The sequence below is a fragment of the Leuciscus leuciscus genome (genome assembly GCF_965113295.1).
Source record: "Leuciscus leuciscus genome assembly, chromosome: 6".
NCBI lineage: Eukaryota > Metazoa > Chordata > Actinopteri > Cypriniformes > Leuciscidae > Leuciscus > Leuciscus leuciscus.
The window spans coordinates 314,589-334,321 of record NC_138730.1 but is presented as its reverse complement, the minus strand read 5'-3'; the positions used below and the strand labels follow the sequence as shown (position 1 = coordinate 334,321).

At 39.2% G+C, this 19,733-nt stretch overlaps 2 protein-coding genes across 2 annotated transcripts in view; one reads left to right on the top strand and one right to left on the bottom strand.

The window, feature by feature from the left end:
• Nucleotides 1-19,733, top strand: part of LOC309501926 (cadherin-2) — a 112,054-nt gene that overhangs the window by 33,579 nt on the left and 58,742 nt on the right. The window contains exons 4-9 of the mRNA XM_082174217.1: nucleotides 8,083-8,205; nucleotides 8,594-8,749; nucleotides 12,373-12,517; nucleotides 12,655-12,827; nucleotides 14,840-14,977; nucleotides 17,295-17,480. Of these exons, the coding sequence (XP_082030343.1) occupies nucleotides 8,083-8,205; nucleotides 8,594-8,749; nucleotides 12,373-12,517; nucleotides 12,655-12,827; nucleotides 14,840-14,977; nucleotides 17,295-17,480 (921 nt within the window). The remainder of the gene's footprint in view (nucleotides 1-8,082; nucleotides 8,206-8,593; nucleotides 8,750-12,372; nucleotides 12,518-12,654; nucleotides 12,828-14,839; nucleotides 14,978-17,294; nucleotides 17,481-19,733) is intronic.
• LOC309501994 (uncharacterized protein) overlaps nucleotides 1-19,733 on the bottom strand; it is a 206,986-nt gene that overhangs the window by 184,157 nt on the left and 3,096 nt on the right. The gene's annotated exons all lie outside the window — the stretch shown is intronic.

Here is a 19,733-nt window from a genome sequence, read left to right as displayed (position 1 = left end):
TATTTCGCTCTTGACGCGCGAATGCACACAAAGTGGTCCCGCGTATAACTAGATGCGGCAGGCGCGAATTTTGACGCAGATTCGCGTTTGGTGTGAACGCAGCATAAGGCTGTCAATAGATTCAAATGATAATTAATGATGGCATATGTTTTCTAATTAATGAGCATAAATTCACTGACATTTGTTTCTTTCAAATCATAGTGCTTTAATGACAAATATGTCGCTCTTTCCAATGACGGAAAACAACATACAAAACTATTGATGGTGTTTTGTTGTGTTTTATCGATGTTTCTCTTTAAGCCGGGTCAGACGTGATCAGGGGATTGGGGGGCAAATGCCAGCAGAATTAACACAATGCACCCAAAGGTATGGTGGGAAAATGGCCCTAGTAGGAGTTATTTTTATATTAATAACATATGATATTAACCAATATTTCCAGAATATTGGCGAGATTGCAAATTTTACACAACAGTTCAGTAAACAAAGTTTGAATATTGTGATAAGTGACATTTTCTACATAATATTGTCAATAATATGTCAATAATATTGGCAAACTGAATTGGGTGTAGCTATTGATAAGGAGAAGTGGGATGTCATTTGTAATCAAACAAAACGGATATCTGTCTGTAATCGCGCCAGGTTGTTACAGTTTAAAATTATTCACAGACTGCAAATATCTCCTAGCAAAAGACATAAAATGAATCCTCAAACCTCTCCTGATTGCCTTAAATGCAAATCAGCGGTGGGTACATATACTCATTGTGTTTGGTACTGTCCTAAAATTCAGTTTTACTGGCAAGATGTTCTGAAAGATATGAGCGCTATATTTGGAACTGCTTTGGCCTGTGATCCTGTCTCGCTACTCTTGGGATATAGAGACAGTAAAATCAGTCCTGGTTCAGGCAGACTATATGACATCCTCACCTATGCTACACGCAAAAACATTTTCCTGTCGTGGATCAGCGACAAACCTCCTTCTAAAACATCTTGGCATAAACTCATCATGGAGCTTTTTCCTTTGGAATACTTAACTTGACTTCTCCATTCTACAAAAGGACGTTTCTTAAATATTTGGACTCCTTATCTTCGCTTTACCAACTCTACCGTTGCATCCATATTGAATGGCATCGCTATAGATTAGACATTTTTATTTGTATTGTGTCATATGTCCTGAATATTGTCCAGATCTGTGTTGTGCTGAGCTTTGTTCTTTGTTCTTGTCTGTTAAATTTAAATTTGTTCAACAGAAAATAAAAAATATTTGAGAAAAAAAAAATACTATGGAAGTCAATGGGGTCCATCAACTGTTTGGTTACAGACATTTTTCAAAATATCTTCTTTTGTGTTCAGCAGAAAAAAAAAAAAATTATACAGGTTTGAAACAACTTGAGGGTGAGTAAATGATGACAGAATTTTCATTTTTGGGTGAACTATCCCTTTAAGAGTTACGTGTCTCTGAACGAATCCGGGGTTTTGAGATTCAGTGACCCAGTATCTGGTTCCAGAACGAATCATTTGAATGAATGATTCTATGATTTCTATGACTCATCCATCATTAAGACAGTGATTTGCCGCCACCTACTGGTGGTTTTAATATATATATTTTTATATCATTCCCATTTTTTATATATTCAGTTTTTTTATATATATTTTAATCATTAATCTCATAACATTATCTCTGCTGTTGTAATTGCAGTGTAAATGCTTGGGTAGAATAAAAAATGGTCAGAACATAGTTAGAAAAAAAATTGCCCCTGGAAATGAATGAGAAAGTTCATTTCTGCTGGTAATATTCAATAAAAAAAAACATATGACATTTACTATAAAACCAATATAATTAATGCATCCCACTTGTGTGAATTTCCCCTCAAATGTTTTATCTTCAACATTTTTCGTATAATTGTTGTAATAATAATAATAACTGATCGCATCCCTCCACCACACTCGCCTGGTTCCTCTCCTAAGGAGAGATACGGGGGAGAACTCCAGGGTTCAGGACACATGCAGAGCTCCAGCCCGTCCTCACACCCGATGCTAGTACTACTTTACTATATCTGATCGTTTTTAAGTGTGAACTTGTGAATGAAAACTTTGTAGAGGTCATTGAATGTTTTATGTGATTTTATATTTTAAAAAAGTGTATGACTAATTGAAATGCCTGTTTTAAATGTGATTTGCTGTATATTTTAAATTGTGTATGAATGCCGGTGTATTGAACATGTGTAATTGTGTTTTGACAGACTTATCTGGAAGCTGATTGTGTACTCGACTGCTGTTTTCCCCAGTATTTAGAGATTATGTACGATTGTATGCATTTTGTTTTGTTGATTTTGTCTGGCCTTGCTACGTTGATGTCTCAGAAAGTCAGTGAATGTGAGGGGAAAGTGTAGCACTGTATTTAACATCAAGAACAGCTATGTGCCAAACCCATCAGGCTTGTGGATGTGAAGCAAGATGATGTCAAAGCTGTCAGTAATATGCGGTCCGAGGCGCTGTCTCACCGGCGGTTCAAGGCACTGTTGGATGAATGGATGTGCAATATGCTGATACATATTGTAAGGGTCAAAAAGGTCAATTTAGCTCAAAGGGAATTATCAATTTATTTATAGGGAATCTTGAAAGAATCACTTATACGGCTGAGCAAATTACTCGTCCAGCAATTATTTCAAAAGGCCATAATTATTAACTCTGCAGCAGATATTAATATCCAGACTAGTGAAAAGACTCTTTATTAGCAAGGTAACTTAAATTCATAGGCACATAACACAAGAACACTTCTCTTTAAAATACAAACAAGACTTTATTGATTATTCTAACACATAAAACTAATATCTAACACAAACACACACACACACACATTCATACGAGTTGCAGAAAGAAAGAAAGTGAGGAAAGAATGAGTCTTAAGAGTGAGATGATGAAATCCCACATTTCTAGCAATATATTCACTTATAAGACATGATCTGAACGAACCATCTATCATTAATTTAACCCTTCTATCGTTTCTTAGGCGGGTTATTAAATATATATCAATGCACCAGTTCAGCTTAAGAGTCTGGAGGCTACTTGCTTGTTTTTGCGTTCCTTTTGGGGATTCCCTTTGTCAGCGTAAAAGGGGTTTTCCCGGGTTCATTGGCAGCGTCTCCTCGTGCCTGGATAGATGGCTGGAGTGGCCAATCACGTGGTGTGCTGGCGGATGGAAAGTCTTTGAAGTTGGAAGCGGGCTTTGCAGTCGAATCGTGGACCAAAACTTTGCAGCAAAACTTAACTTAGAACCGAGACTCACAACGAAAAGCAGAAGAAAACTAAGTAAGAGAAAGAAAAGTGAGATGAGATGTTCTCCTGATCTTGAGTTGGGTTCTTTCGTCTGCTCGTCTACATGGTTACTCGTCTGTCTGGTTACTCTGTCACGGCTACTCAATGGCTACTCTAAGTATATGCTAATTGTTCGGGTCCTAAGATTTTAAACTCAAATGTTTGTCCAGCCTCCTGGAGGAGTTCTGACCAATTAGACACTGTCTTTATTTCAGAGGCGGCATTTTCTTCACAAGTTAGTTAAGAATTGTTGTGGGATGATTTTATGTATTTTGATATGTAAAGTCTCAGTCTCTGTGGTTTTAAGAGATTTCAACCCTGGGGTAATTTAGGGGTCCTTAAGAAGAAGGAGGTCTGTTTTAAATCCTTTGTCTTGGGATCAAGCAACCTTTGTTGTTATCTTGGTCAGGCCCCGAGCTGTGCCATCTCTGAACCAATCAGTCTCTTCCACACTATCTAACACTGACACGTTCTTCCTTTAGAAGAACTATAAAGCTATAAAGCCAACACAATCTCTGTTACCTTAAATTATACGTTTATCTCTGTAAAGCTGCTTTGAAACAATCTACATTGTTAAAAGCGCTATATAAATGATGAATGACTTGACTTGACTTTAGCTGGGCTTATCTCTTTGAAGCTTGTGTGGCGAGGTGGTGGTTACTCTCAGGGTTTAGCAAGAACAATTGAAAGTTTAAACCAGGGAGGGAGTTGCCTATACCGGCAATCCACCCCCAGAGGGCAGACTTAAAAATCTACACCTCTAAGATACCCGACTACGCCACCCTGGAGGCTAATCTACCGGGGAATCGCCTTTTATAAGCATCACTAAAGCACACAGGTTCGATTACGGCTGAGTCAGGACTCGAAACAGAGGTGAAATACAAAAAAAACTATTTTATTGGAAAGCATTAAATCACATGTATGAAAATCTAATTATAAAGCTATAATACTCTGCTCTGAAAAACACAGCAAACACACGTGAACTCACACTGTGGAACACTGCACGCGGAAGAGACCGCCACCAAACAGAGAGAGAGGGCTCGTCCACACACACACACGAACCCTGGTCACCCCAGCTTCTGGAGAGGAAGCAAAGACTACAATTTAGACATACAAACATATACACACACGCATCCGTATAAAATTTGGTAATCAAATTGAAAAAAATAAATACAAATAAACCTATTGTAAATAACAAATTCACAAAAAACTGATCAAAAGAAAAATAACGGATTCACAGAAACTCGGTTAACACAAGAAATAATAATAATAATAATAATAATAATAATAGTAATAATAAATTCACAGAAACAGAGCTACAACAAAAGAAAATTAGATTTGTAAAACAATAGGTTCACCTGAGAAAAAAGAAGAAAAAAAACAATTCAATGGGCAAAGAAACCAATTCAATTCATACGGCGTTAAGACACAGAAAGACCCCGGATCCCGATGGTGACTGTTGAGTGGTCATTCAAGATCACAATGGTGACTGTTGAGTGGTCATTCAAGATCACGATGGTGACTGTTGAGTGGTCATTCAAGATCACGATGGTGACTGTTGAGTGGTCATTCAAGATCACGATGGTGACTGTTGAGTGGTCATTCAAGATCACGATGGTGACTGTTGAGTGGTCATTCAAGATCACGATGGTGACTGTTGAGTGGTCATTCAAGATCACGATGGTGACTGTTGAGTGGTCATTCAAGATCACGATGGTGACTGTTGAGTGGTCATTCAAGATCACGATGGTGACTGTTGAGTGGTCATTCAAGATCACAATGGTGACTGTTGAGTGGTCATTCAAGATCACGATGGTGACTGTTGAGTGGTCATTCAAGATCCCGATGGTGACTGTTGAGTGGTCATTCAAGATCACGATGGTGACTGTTGAGTGGTCATTCAAGATCCCGATGGTGACTGTTGAGTGGTCATTCAAGATCACGATGGTGACTGTTGAGTGGTCATTCAAGATCACAATGGTGACTGTTGAGTGGTCATTCAAGATCACAATGGTGACTGTTGAGTGGTCATTCAAACCCTTCGAGGCCTCGGAGTGAGAGTAGGCCACACAGTGCTGGATCTGCGGCACGCCAGGCTACCGTTCAGCTGATATTCAAAGTGTCCAGCGCCGAAATAAACACACATAGAATGAAGCAAGTACAACACAGCAGCACGCTAATATAGTTCATGAATACTACACATCCAGTCTGGCAGTCTGGCCAGCGCAACACCGCATAACGAAACAGTCTGCGGCCCAATGTTGAACAAGAATCAGTAATGTGAGCGTCAGCATTCGAGAATACAGCCACCAAAGCCCCGACGAGAAGCCCACTGCAACATCTCTCCCTCTATGTCTTTAACAGTTCAGACTGCTTGCAGTACGCAGGGGATTTAAACTCCAGGACATTAAAACAATCCAATACAATGTGCGTTGCAACGATGTGCCACAGGATTCCTCAGTCCACACATACAAACACTCCCGCGCCGGAAATAGATGACGTCAGCCGTGACTGTGAGACGCACATCCTTAAGACACCTAAAGCTGCCTTTATAGGCCAAATACAACACGTGAAATAAGGCACGCCCCATCAATCTGCAAAGGAAATAACTACCATTGGCTACAATCGCATGGCCATAAAGATCTTGGCTGGGTTTTCCTCTGATTAGCTCAGACTGGCTGGAGGCCACTCCACTTATGGCCCTAGATTAGACTGGTGATCTGGGATCTGTAGTGTTGAGTTCTGTGGAATTATGTTTGAACGAATCATCTGGAAGATTAATTTGTGTGTTCTGCGCCCTCAAATCCTCCGATATATTCCCCACGTTCCACGATGGCAGCTTGTTTGTTTGTCTGTCTCTCTCTCCCTGTCTTTTGTTTTCTATTATTTTATTATTTACAATTGTATTATCTTAAAGGGCTGCTAATAGCTTTAATAGTCATTTTATTGCATTTGTTCTATATTCCTGACAAATAATTTTACAATAAAACAAGGAGTGCTGCAAAAAGCGCACCGTGTGGAGTATTGATGTAAACACAGCCGGTTATGTCTCAAGTGACAGTAAACAGTGGGGTGGAGAGCGGATGTGTATCTGTTACAGAACCTGGTAGTGGAAACAGCAAGAAGGAGAACGATTATAAAGTATCTAACGACAAAACTCAGGAACCAGGAGAAAACCACACAAACATTAATGAGAACGGATGAAGACTGAGGGAGAAGACAGGGTCTAAATACACAGAGCAAACAAAGGAACTTAATTAGATAATTAACAGGACACAGGTGTAAGAAATGACCAATCTAACAGATTGGGGAAAACCAGGGGCATGTTCAAGTTCAAAACGGTGCGCAACGTTTTGCTACGGTTTCCGGGTTGAACGTCATGTCTCCTGGAAGCGGCGTGCACCGGTGTGTAACGGGGTTTGAGATGTGTAGATGTGTGTGGTTTGTGTTTTCTCTTGTTTGGTGGGTGTGTCAGAACTGCAGTCCAATCAGCAGCAACATGTATATAAAGCACGCGGTATTAAAGTGAACTCGCACAATGGGTTCAAGGAAAGTCATTTACAAATGTGTTCGATGCAGCTCGGTATACGCAACAACTGAGGATATTAGAAGACATGTTTGTCGTAAGTTTTATTGTAAAAATATAGGATATCAATATAATGATGTAGTTGTTTATATTTTAGCTTCATTGCAAGTGTATGACATTTGGTATAGAAATAAACAATGGTAATTAAGTGCTTTTCCTAAAAATGAGAAAGAAAATACAGGGTATTAAAACAGTATGAACTACAAATAAAGTCAGTATGTGAGGCTAAATAGATGTGTTTTAGTCTGAATTAGGTAAGATGTGTGCTTCAGTTTCAGCAATCCCTTCACTCCACTGGGATGTTCTCTAGTGTTCTGGGCGGCAAGTGCAGTAACTGTAACATCGGGCATATTTTGTAGTATTAAACACATATTTAGACCGATTTCATCAGGCTCCGAAAATTCTTCACAAAGAACACAAAGAATGGCCTTCTCAGCTGCCGTAGTGGCAACTCTTGCGTCATCAGAACAGTGTGTTCAACGCATCACCGTTTCTGTTTAAAAAATGTTGTGCAACGTTTTGTCGGGGCTGAACGCAGCCTAGGTCACAGGGAGACAGACACAGAGCACACGTGTTACAGTATCAGTATCATGTGTTTGGTCTTAAAGGGACAGCAGCCTAATAAACCTATAACATCACTCACTGCTCTTTACTGAAGAACTTTTGAAGCTTTAATAAGAACATTTTTATATTTAATTCATTCAATGAAGACTATGCAGTATTTCATTTTTTACATTTGATTATTAAATGTCTGTACTGTTTCTAACTACATGTTAAATAAACCTATTGCACCTGAAAATCTTAATTGGTTTAATTCATATTTTTGTTTAATTGTATTTGCCCTATTGTTTGTAATTTTCTGCTTTGTTTTTATTTGTAATAACAAAAATAAAATAGCTATAGTGATATACAGTATATATTGTTATCATGAAATAACATTTCTAATATTGTGAAATAAGATTTTGGTGACATTGCCCACCGGATTTGGTTATTTAATTGTAAATAATGCCAACATAAAAAAAAAAAAAAAAAAAAATGTTTTCAGTCATTTCATTTTGTATGAAATTCACTGATTAGACAATTCACTGACACATGTACACACCTGCAGCTGTATCACTTTACATCTGTTCGCTGTTACACAAGTTTAACACATGTTTCTTCACCTGTGACCATATCTGCAGGAAATAGTGTTTCCTCCCCGGCTGACGGACGTGTCTCTCAAGCGCATGAAGAGAGATTGGGTGATTCCTCCTATCAATGTGGCAGAAAACTCAAGAGGGCCTTTCCCATTGAAACTGGTTAGGGTAAGATTAACACACACACACACACACACACACACACACACACACACACACACACACACACACACACACACACACACACACAGTTATAGTAAGTTATAGCAATATAATCGGTATCATATTATCTCACAGAATCCACATGTACTCTCATACATGCATTACACAGTGTGAACACAAAATATTGTTATGCATATTAATGGAGGATGCTGAATCTGCTGTGGCTTCAGGGTAAATGATATGTTAACATGAAGTCCAAATTTCCTTTAAAATCATGTCCTGCGCTAGCTTTTTATTAAACACCCTGTTTCAAGATATATGTTTAATTGCAAAAGTGAAATGTGTTGTGAAGCTGCTTCAGTAGTTCAGGGCTGTACTCTCTGCTGTCATGTAGATTCGCTCAGATAATGACGAGCGTGTGAGTTTACGCTACAGTGTGACGGGCCCCGGGGCCGACCAGCCCCCCACTGGAGTCTTCTCCATCGACCCCGTCTCAGGACAGCTGACCGTCCTCAAGCCCCTGGACCGAGAGCACTTGCCCAGCTTCAATGTGAGATCCTCTATACTTCAGACTAGAATGTTCTACTGTTGTTAAGAATGTGCTGTTCTTTATAACTGTACAGATGACTGTACTCAGTAATGGCATCAGTTGAAGCATTTCCACAGTATTGTTGCAGAAGTGATCTCTCTCTATACACACAGTGTAGTTCTAAACCTTACTCTAATGCTGTCTATAACACTGAGTAGTAGAAGATTCTCCTGGGCTGAGGGAAAGAGTGACTGAGTCTAAGCTAAACATTAGATAGGAAGGGCTGGGCTCTTTCTTGTGTGTAAAACTGTAAGTTTAGGGTCAGTAATATTTAAAAAATAAATAATTATAATAACAACAAATAAATAAAAATAATAATTATCAACACTGAAAATAATCATAAATGTTTCTTGAGCATCTGGGGCCTCATTTATAAAACTTTGCGTAGGATTTGCGTCAGAAGTGGCGTACGGATAGAAATATTCGGATTTATAAAACCGAGCGCACGCACATCCTACGCAGTTTTCCCTTAATAAATCACAATCAATTCTGAATGTAGCGCAGCTTTTGCGGCTTCATGTCACGCCCATAGTTGCCCATAAATAGTCGGTGAAACGCCCACAAGTTAATATTCATCGATTGCGAAATCATGGCAAACACAGAGAGGAAAACCAAGAAACGTAACTTCACTCAAAGTGAAGTAGAAATTATCGTTGGCGAGGTGGAAAAGAGGAGTAAAATATTGTTTGGAGGGCACAGCGTGGGTATTACTAATGCCAAAAAGGCACTTGAGTGGCAAAAGGTTGCAGACGCTGTTAATGCTGCAAAAAAGCGTCTATAGCGCTCCGTCGCCAGAGTGTGTCTGCCACGGGTGGGGGGAAGGGGACACCGGAGCTGACCCCTCTTAACTCATAACATGCCAATATTATTGCAGAACATATTTCACTTTTCTTTTTGCAAATATGTGTTCATTTGCATTTCTGTTGTAATCTTCGTTTGATTTTGCTTGTTTTACACTGCAGATCGATCAAACGGGTGTTCGTGTAGGCCACATGTGTCAAACTCAAGGCCCGCGGGCCAAATCCGGCCCGCCACATTATTTTATGTGGCCCGCGAGAGCATATGGGTGTCTTAAAATTAGGAATGCAATAAAATTTAGGCTGCCGAAAATTTTCGGCCGAAAATAACATTTTCGTTTTTTGGCCGAAATAGCCTACTAAAAAGCCGCCGCGCCCCTCCGTGTTCGGCGATGGTTTGACTCTGGCTCAGCGTGTTTTATGACTTTGCGTGCGAGTCCGCTTCCGAAGATGCATAACTTCGTTCCGTTCCCCTCGGTTCCGCTGTGTGTGTGCGCTGTGCTCTCCGCTCCGTGTCCACAGCACGTTCTGCTCAATGTTCCGCAAGCAACCTCCGTGTGTGTGTGTGAGTGTTGCGAGTTCTGCTCACGCTCATTGGAAAGGCAAAGTCCGCTTAAAAAACGTGCCGACATGAAATTTCTCTGGACTTGTTTCTTTTTGCAATAGTAGGCCTACTACTCTGCTGTAACATGGTGTATAGCCGTGCTGGGCAACACTGGTAAAATTACACGAATCACGATCCTCTCGTTCACTGGTCCTCTCCCTGATCTGCTCCTGCTCTGACAAAAATAGCTTTGTAGTGCTATAGGCCTACTTTATTTCGACAATTGGTAAAAAAAAAAAAAATCTGTTAAATCTGGTTCTGCTGCATAGAACTGATTAAAGAATAATATATTGATATTTTATATTATTTTAAAATAGGTACCAGTATTAGCCTTTTCACCATTTGTATCACCCCTCTTGTCTGTGTTTGCACCACTTGCATCATTAAGCCAGTAGGTGGCGACAAGTGACTGTCTTTAGGAGTGAACAATTGAACTTTAAACTGATTAGTTTTAAAAAGATTGCACTGGTTTTTGATTGAAATGTAACATCTATGCAAAATAATCCTTGAAAGATTTCTCATTTAAGGCCATTCCCGTTTGGAATATGTGTATTGTCAACAATAAGCAGAAACATTCTGCATTTCCATTTTGTAGTGTGGATCATCATCATTCATTGCAACATTTATCCTCATTCTCATTTTTAAGAATCTGTTATCTTGACAAATAATTTATGCTACTGCCCACTGACATGCTTTTAAAGCTATTGTTATCCCAAAAAAAATGTGGCCTTTAAACACCTTAAAATGCACATATGTAGGTCAGAGAAATCCAAATTTTATCGAACCCCCCTAACTACCTCACATTTGAATACGCATGACTGTGTGGTAATGTGTGCTGGTGTGGCTAGTACAGTGCCAGGGCTGAATTTTGAGCCAGTTTGCCCCTGCATATATACAATAATACAATATTATCTGTATCAAATCATTATTACCCAGCTCCTGATGTTTTGGGCTCATCCCCTGATGTTTTTAAAACCTAGAAACACCCCTGCAAATGCATATACAATATTTGTAACTTAAATAAGTAATAATCAAATAAAGAGACAATATATTAACATTTTAAAAGTCTTACAGTTACAACCGGCCCTTTGAGGGCAGCCATAATGCTGAAGTGGCCCTCAGTGAAAATGAGTTTGACACCCCTGGTGTAGGCTGTTAATTGTAAGACTTGCTTTGTGAAGTCTTCATGTAATTTATGAGAGGCAGTATTGCCATTTCTTTTACACAACGGTCTACACTTTCACACACTCTCACGTGTTTCTTCCTTCTGCCGACGGTGTCGCCATTTCTCATTTCACCTGTTTTTGTGCGTACGCCTGGGTCAGAGTTTGCGTGAAGGACCGCACATTTTCCCGTCAAGTTTGCTTTTTATAAATACCAATTATTGCGTAGAGAGTGGCGTACGCCTTCTTTTGTGCGTACGCAACGTTTATAAATGAGGCCCCAGATCCTCATATTAGAATGATTTCTGAAGGATCATGTGACACTGAAGACTGGAGTAATGATGCTGAAAATTCAGCTTTGATCACAGGAATTAATTACACTTTACTATATATTCACATAGAAAACAGCTGATTTACACTGGAATAATATTACACTGTTTTACTGTAAACCTTTGCTGAGCAGAAGAGACTCTTTCAGAAACATTCAATATCTTACGACCCCACACCTGTAGATGGTCGTGTGTGTTTGAAAATTCTGCTAATTCGTGTGTTCAAAACCCACTGTTCTGAACACAACAGCATGATAAACTCTCAGAGAAGTTGTCTCCTAATTAATATGGAATAACAACCTGCTTATGACTATTATCAGTCATTATCAGGGATAACTGACCAATCAGACCCAGAATGTCATGATTGGTCAATTGAAATGAAGCATTTCAGACAGTCAGTATTGTAATAATCTGCTTTAATTCATCCAGTCTGACTCGCAGTGATAACACTGAGATTTAACATCACCACTTTACAGTGATTTAATGTCAGAAGTATTAACCTTTTCTAGACATTTTCTCAATGTATTGTGCATTAACTCGTGTATTTAAATGTTGGTTGCCGTATAGTCAGTGAGCACAGTAAAAATAATCTACACTTCTTACTACCTTGACATATCAACACAGTTAAATGTGTTTTGCATGCCCTGTATTTGTTCATTTATATGCAGTCCTCTGTGTGTTATGGCCTCAGTTGAGGGCACATGCTGTGGACCTGAATGGGAATCAGGTGGAAAACCCCATAGACATCATGATCAACGTCATTGACATGAATGACAACCGACCAGAGTTCATCCAGCAGATCTGGAATGGAAGCGTTCCTGAAGGCTCTAAACCAGGTCAACTAATTTCACATGTGTGTGTGTGCACGACAAGCTTGTGTGTGTGTGTGTGTGTGTGTGTGTGTGTGTGTGTGTGTGTGTGTGTGTGTGTGTGTGTGTGTGTGTGTTATTATATTGTTCTTTAATTTCCATAGGGACGACAGTAATGACAGTGACGGCAGTGGACAAGGATGATCCCAAAACTCTTAATGGGCAGCTGCGCTATAAGATTGTGTCCCAGAATCCCCAGAGCCCCAGTCCAAACATGTTCACCATTAACAACAGGACTGGGAGTGTCATCACTGTTGCTGCTGGCCTGGACCGAGAGGTACATCAATGCCACATGTTCTGATCATAAACCTTGACCTCTGCAAACACATCTTAATTACTTCAAGTGCTTTACACAGAGAATATACAATGTAAAGGTAAAAGGTAAATTAACTGATATCAAAATAAATAGAAACACATGTGCTAAACATACATACAATATACAAACATACAATACACAAATAAACTAAGAAATCATATATAAGCAAGTCTAAAAAGGTGAGTTTTAAGAGAGGATTTAAATCAGTAAGCGATTCAGCATGTCATCGCGCCTCAATTGGGCTGAACCAATGAGCACATCCTCTGTCTTATCACCTTCATGGCAAAGAACATTTTGAGACATCCATATTTTTATCACAGAAATGCAATGTTCAAGAAAAGCAACAGCCACATAATCACCCGGTTTTGAGTGGATGTAAATCTGGGTGTCATCAGCATACAAGTGAAACTTGAGACCAAGAGATCAGAGGAACAACAATTATAAAACAACGTGTGTAACACCCAAAACCTGGCTGAAGATCTGAAGATCTGAACATCTGAACATCTTCTGCTGCAGGATTGCGCAGTCTATCAGCCTCTCACTCTGCCTTTATTTATTTCCTCTTTTCCTGCTCCCCAATCCTCCATCTCTCCCTCCATTACCTCCCTTTTACACTCTGCGAGGAAGATGTTATTTCCCGTTTTTACTCCGATATTTAATAAATCACTGGAAGTGAGCAAGGTCCGGTCATGCTTCGATCGATCCACTATTGTCCCTGTTCCCACACAGCTCAGGTCTGAATGAGTACAGTAACCCTAAACTCAGTGGTTATGAGATGCCTGGAGAGGCTGGTATTAGCACGCCTGAAGCTCATCACAGGCTCCCTCCTGTGTGTCTGTAGATCACGTACAGTAGGTCTGTGGAAGATGTATTGACCATGGGACTGCACTTTATTCTGGAGCTCCTCTATCAGCCTCATTCGGGATAGAGATGAGTCCACATCTAGGCAGGAGAGCACATGATTGCTGTTTAAAAGAGGTTTTGTCTCCACTGACCATGACTGTTCCTTCGAGTTGCTTGGTATCTCGTCTGCAAGGGTGTGCAGATTGTCCTCATCATCACAGCAGATGATGTCCTTCTTCGTCAACTGAAGAACCCTAACCTGCCGAAGGGCACGCTGTGCTGATTTCACAGTTCAACCTGTCCTGTACTGTTGGGTTCAGCTCTGCCACTGGACAAGCACAGACTTCAGTGAGTATTCAGGACTGACCTGGACCTGTACATGGTCCGTGTCAAGAAACACGTTGGGAGAATTGTTGGTGGCTCTTCTCATCCAGCACACAATCTGTTTAGACGTTACCATCTGGCAATGCAGACTTAAATCAAGAACTGCCAGTTATCAGAACAGCTTTTTCACAGCAGCCACAAAATGATTTTTACAAATACATTATTTTCATTCCTTTCTTTTTGTGTGCAATACCATATTTAAGTGCAATATTATTTTAATTACTTTTAAATAACCTTTTTTGTTTTTGTTAAGCACTATATTTGGTATCTGTAATTACTTTAATGCATTGCATGTATGAAATTTAAGACACAGTTTGCATTACATTATTAGTTTATACAGCATTTTGTCATAGATTTGTCTGACTCCTTCCGGCTACTGGGGAGTGTGAATCAATCCCAAAATAATAATTTACCATGACCATCACTACAGAAATGCAGTATAAAGCAAACATAACTTTTTAAGTATCATCTTATAAAAGCAACAGATGACAGTTCACAAAGAAAAACACTCAGATTGCTGATTATGAAATCAGGACACAACACTGGGAACCTGGAGGCAAAACTCTTTATTTCACGCATCCTACAAGAGGGCCACTGAAGTTAGTTGGCTTTGTAACAATTAAGGATCCCTCTTGTCTTAATGCATAAAAAGTTGTTGTTTTTTTCTTCTCACTTCGCTTTTTTCAAAGTGAAAAGAAATGCAAGAAAGTGTAACTGGACATTCGCTGTGTGGTCTGTCTTTGCAGAAAGTGAGTCAGTACACACTGATTATTCAAGCCACTGACATGGAGGGAAATCCCACGTACGGTCTTTCTAATACATGCACTGCTGTCATCACCGTCACAGACATCAACGACAACCCTCCAGAGTTCACCTCGGACACGGTGAGAACACACACACACACACACACACACACACCGCTTCTGCGGAGGAAACTCTGACAGTACTGATGAACTTCTCTCAGCTACTGAACCCAACTGAACTGATATCAGCTGAACAATGACTGTTTATCCTCTTTTTAGAGCTGCTTTACTGCAGAATTTAACATTCCTTTTTAACAGAATTTTTCCTGTTATTACTGTAAAACTACTTCGTATAAAGTGCTATAGAAAGAAAGGTGACTTGACTTATACCTTAGAATCAACTAACAGTTGATAGGGAGACATTATTTTGGTTTGTGTGCCTTTACACATTTGATTTTCAGTGCTCGTGCTGAACTCTGATAATGTGTGCTTCTAAAACACTTGCACCTTTATTCGTTTCGTTGACTTATTTATTAAGCACTTTTACACAACTGACCATTGAACAAAGTGCTGTAAAATATCTAAAACACAAAGACAACCATAAAACCACAACACTAAAACCACAACACTAAAACCACACTTAAAATAACAGCGAAATAACCCCCTCAGTTTTAATACACGAACAACTTCTATACCCCATTAAATGCAAATGCGAGGAGGTATTCCCTAAGCTTGTGTTTAAAAACACTTAATGTGGGTGCCGATCTGAGAGAAAGGGGTAAATCATTTCAGAGTTTTGGAGCTATCGGTACAAAAGCTCGATCTCCACTTCTCCGTTTAGTTCTAGGAGTCGTTAAAACCAGATGGTCAGCTGACCTTACAGACCGTTTCGGTTCATATTTCTCAATAAAATTCACCAAATACAATGGAGCCATACCATGCAATGATTTATAAACATTTAATTCTAAACTATAAAAAAAAGGTGTCAACTTTATTCTGTAATCGATCAGATTCAAAACTCAAAACTGGAGTAATATGGTCTCTCTTACGAGTACCTGTCAAAAGCCTCGCAGCAGCATTTGATTTATGTATGCCGAGCCGACATATAGTGAATTGCGGTAATCTAGCCTTGTAAATACAAAAGCATGAATGAGTTTTTCGAGATCACGTGTGGACAAAAATGGTTTCACCTTCGCTATTAATCTCAAGTGATAAAAACAAGACTTAACCACAGAATAAATCTGTTTCTCAAACTTGAGATCACTGTCAAAAAGAACTCTTAAATTTCTCCCGACTCTATTTGTTTCTTACTGTTCTTTTTCAGAGGAAGATAGACTTGCATATCATCTGCTTAAAAGTGAAATGGGATTCCATGCTTGCTAAAGATTGACCCAAGGGGTAAAAAAATACAAAGAAAACAAAATTGGGCCGAGAATGGACCCCTGAGGAACCCCTCTAAGCTAAGAGACAGGTTGTGAATAATCTCAACCAACATTTACAGAAAAAGTTCTGTTTAAAAGAAAAGACTTAAACCATGCAAGCGCTATACCGTGAATTCCCACAACCTTTTCAAGGTGTGAGTGTAAAATGGTCATTGTCAATGGTGTCAAATGCAGCACTAAGGTCCAGTAAAACAAGAACTGCTGAAGACCCGGAGTCAACTGCAGTCAATAAATCATTTAAAACCCTGATCAAAGCCGACCCAGTGCTATAGTAAGCCCTAAAATCTGACTGAAAAATTTAAAAAATATCGTTTTGAAGCAAAAAGGTGTTTATTTGATTCAAAACCACCTTCTCCAAAACCTTTGATAAAAAAGGTAACTTTGAAATTGGCCGATAATTTGATACAACAGCAGGGTCCAAATGTGTGTGGGTTTTACCTCGGCTAGTGACTGCAAGGAGATCATTTCAAACTGGTCAAAACTAACAGATAGGGCCCGGACAACTGAAGGATCAAACAAACTATCCTCAAAAGTGCCAGCTTTACATGTCAAACATTTTGCTTCCCACAGATCTTGACTAGAACAAAATAATTGAAGTTTTTGTAAATGTGTTCTTTTGTTCGGACATTGTTTTGGCTCAGGATAGCTGTCATTGGCTGCTCTTGAACAACTGTATGATGCTGTACACGTGATTTGCTCGTTCATGCTACGAGTAGGCTAATGGTTGAGACAGGAACTTGGCCAATGGCTGCAAGCATTTTGTAATCAACCAATTGGTGTGTGAGAATTACAGAGAGGTGTTAAAGCAATGCAAATATGCATACTCATCACAAAGTAGTAGACCATAAGCACATCATAATGAAACTAAAGCCAAATTTAAAAATATTGGCTGAATGAAAAGGAAGACATATGGTCCATTGAGCCAAACTAACAATGCAGTATTAGCATGTGACATGTAAATGATAACATGACATGCCTTCTGTTTTACTGTCACATACATGTGTTATGTTATACAGTTTTTTGGCGAGGTACCAGAGAACCAGGTCAACATTAATGTGTTGAAGTTGACGGTGACGGATAAAGACCAGCCCAACACTGGAGCGTGGAGCACTATCTACAGGATAACAGCGGGTGACCCCGCGGCTCATTTCTCTGCGCACACTGACCCGGTTTCTAATGAAGGCCTGCTGACTGTCATCAAGGTGAGGGAAATAATTACAAAAATCTCAAAGAACACACTTGTGGCAGAAACACCATTATGACACCAATCTTTCAAATCAGTCTGATAAAATGATAAGCTAAAGGGATATTATTAATATTCATAGCATTCATACTATTTACGAGTTTAGTTCATTGAAAAAAAAAGAAAAAAAAGTTAGACAAGCACTGACCTGCAAAATATCAGATTAATTGCAAAAATGTTAAGGTTAGGGTTAGTTTTTACATTACAGCTGTTTTAATTTGAGTTTTATGTGGTTTCTTGTGGATTGAGTGCACAAACATGCATCAGTAAATGGGTGAAACACACATTAATGCTACATCGCAACATTGAGTTTTACTATTTCACACTTGAGCTTTCATGATAATTCAATTCAGGCATACAAAGTGTGCAAATGACTACTTTTCTTATTCTCAAATTGATCATCATGTTTTACTTCAGAAACATCATGTCCATCCAAACAGCATGTGATATCTTTAAATCAACAAAAATTATATAAAGCAAAAACTATGTATTTATTTTCAGTTATTAAGCGCATATCGTTGAAACCCTATTGTAATTGTTACATTTCCCAAGGATCAGCATTTTCCCCTAAAAGTGATCGGGCAGACCAACCTGATCGGCCTGACGGGGGCGCTACAGCGGTCAAAAGTACGAAATTACTCATAACTCCTAAACCGTCAGATTCAATAGTTTTTGAAAAACCTACTTTTCCGAACTAGTCAAGTCAAGTCAAGTCAAGTTTATTTGTATAGCGCTTTTCAACAAAGATACAACAAAGTTTGTTTCAAGAGGAATTTATTGATTGATAAAATTAAATTAAATATCCCCAAAATATCCCCAACTGAGCAAGCCAAAGGCAACAGTGGCAAGGAACCGAAAAACTCCATCAAGTGACCTAATGGTGTCCTAAAACTCCATCAGGTGACCTAATGGAGAAAAAAAACCTTGGGAGAACCCAGGCTCAGTCGGGGGCCAGTTCTCCTCTGGCATTTATGAGCTAGAGGCCGGATTGTAGTTTGAACTGTGGGATTATATGAATGCCTGGCTGAAGAGATGCGACTTTAATCTAGTTTTAAACTGGGAGAGCGAGTCTGAGCAACGAACAGTATTAGGAAGACTATTCCAGAGTTTTGGAGCCAAATGTGAAAATGCTCTCCCTCCTTTGGTGGTTCTGAATATCCTAGGTATGACCAAAAGCCTTGAATTAAGTAATCTTAAAGAGCGCGATGGATTATAGGGCGATAGAAGATCCGTTAAATAGACTGGAGCTAAGCCGTTTAGGGCTTTATAAGTCAGTAGCAATACCTTGTAATTAATACGGAACTTTATAGGTAACCAATGCAGTGATGATAAAATCGGTGTTATATGATCATATTTTCTTGATCTCGTAAGAACTCTAGCGGCGGCATTTTGGACTAACTGTAGCTTGTTTATTGAGGATGCAGGACAACCAGCTAATAAGGCATTACAGTAATCCAGTCTCGAGGTCATGAATGCATGAACTAACTTTTCTGCATCAGAAACTGATAGCATATTACGTAGCTTAGCAATGTTTCTAAGGTGGAAAAAGGCTGTTTTTGTAACATATGAAATATGATTTTCAAAAGACAGGTTGCAATCGAGTATAACACCCAGGTCTTTTACTGTAGCGGATAAAGTAACAGGACATCCTATGATGTTAAAGTTGTATTGTGCGAGGTTTTGTGGGCGGTTTTTTGAACCGATAAGTATTACCTCTGTCTTGTCTGGATTTAATAAAAGAAAATTACGCGTCATCCAATCTTTTATATCTTTAACACACTCTGTCAATTTGGAAAATTTTGCGTTTTCATCCGGCCTTGATGAAATATATATTTGAGTGTCATCAGCATAACAATGGAAACTAATTCCATGTTTCCTGATAATATTTCCAAGCGGCATCATATATATTGAAAATAACAGAGGGCCTAACACAGATCCCTGCGGCACTCCATAGTTTACTGGAGTTATGATCGATTTTTCTCCATTTAAATAGACAAAAGGGTAGCGGTCAGATAGGTATGATTTGAACCAGCTTAGTGCTTGTCCTTGAACACCAGTATAATTTTGTAGTCGATCTAAGAGTATTGTGTGATCTATAGTATCGAACGCAGCACTAAGATCAAGTAAAACTAGTATTGAGATACAGCCTTGGTCAGAAGCTAAAAGTAAATCATTTGTGATTTTAACGAGCGCAGTTTCAGTGCTATGATGC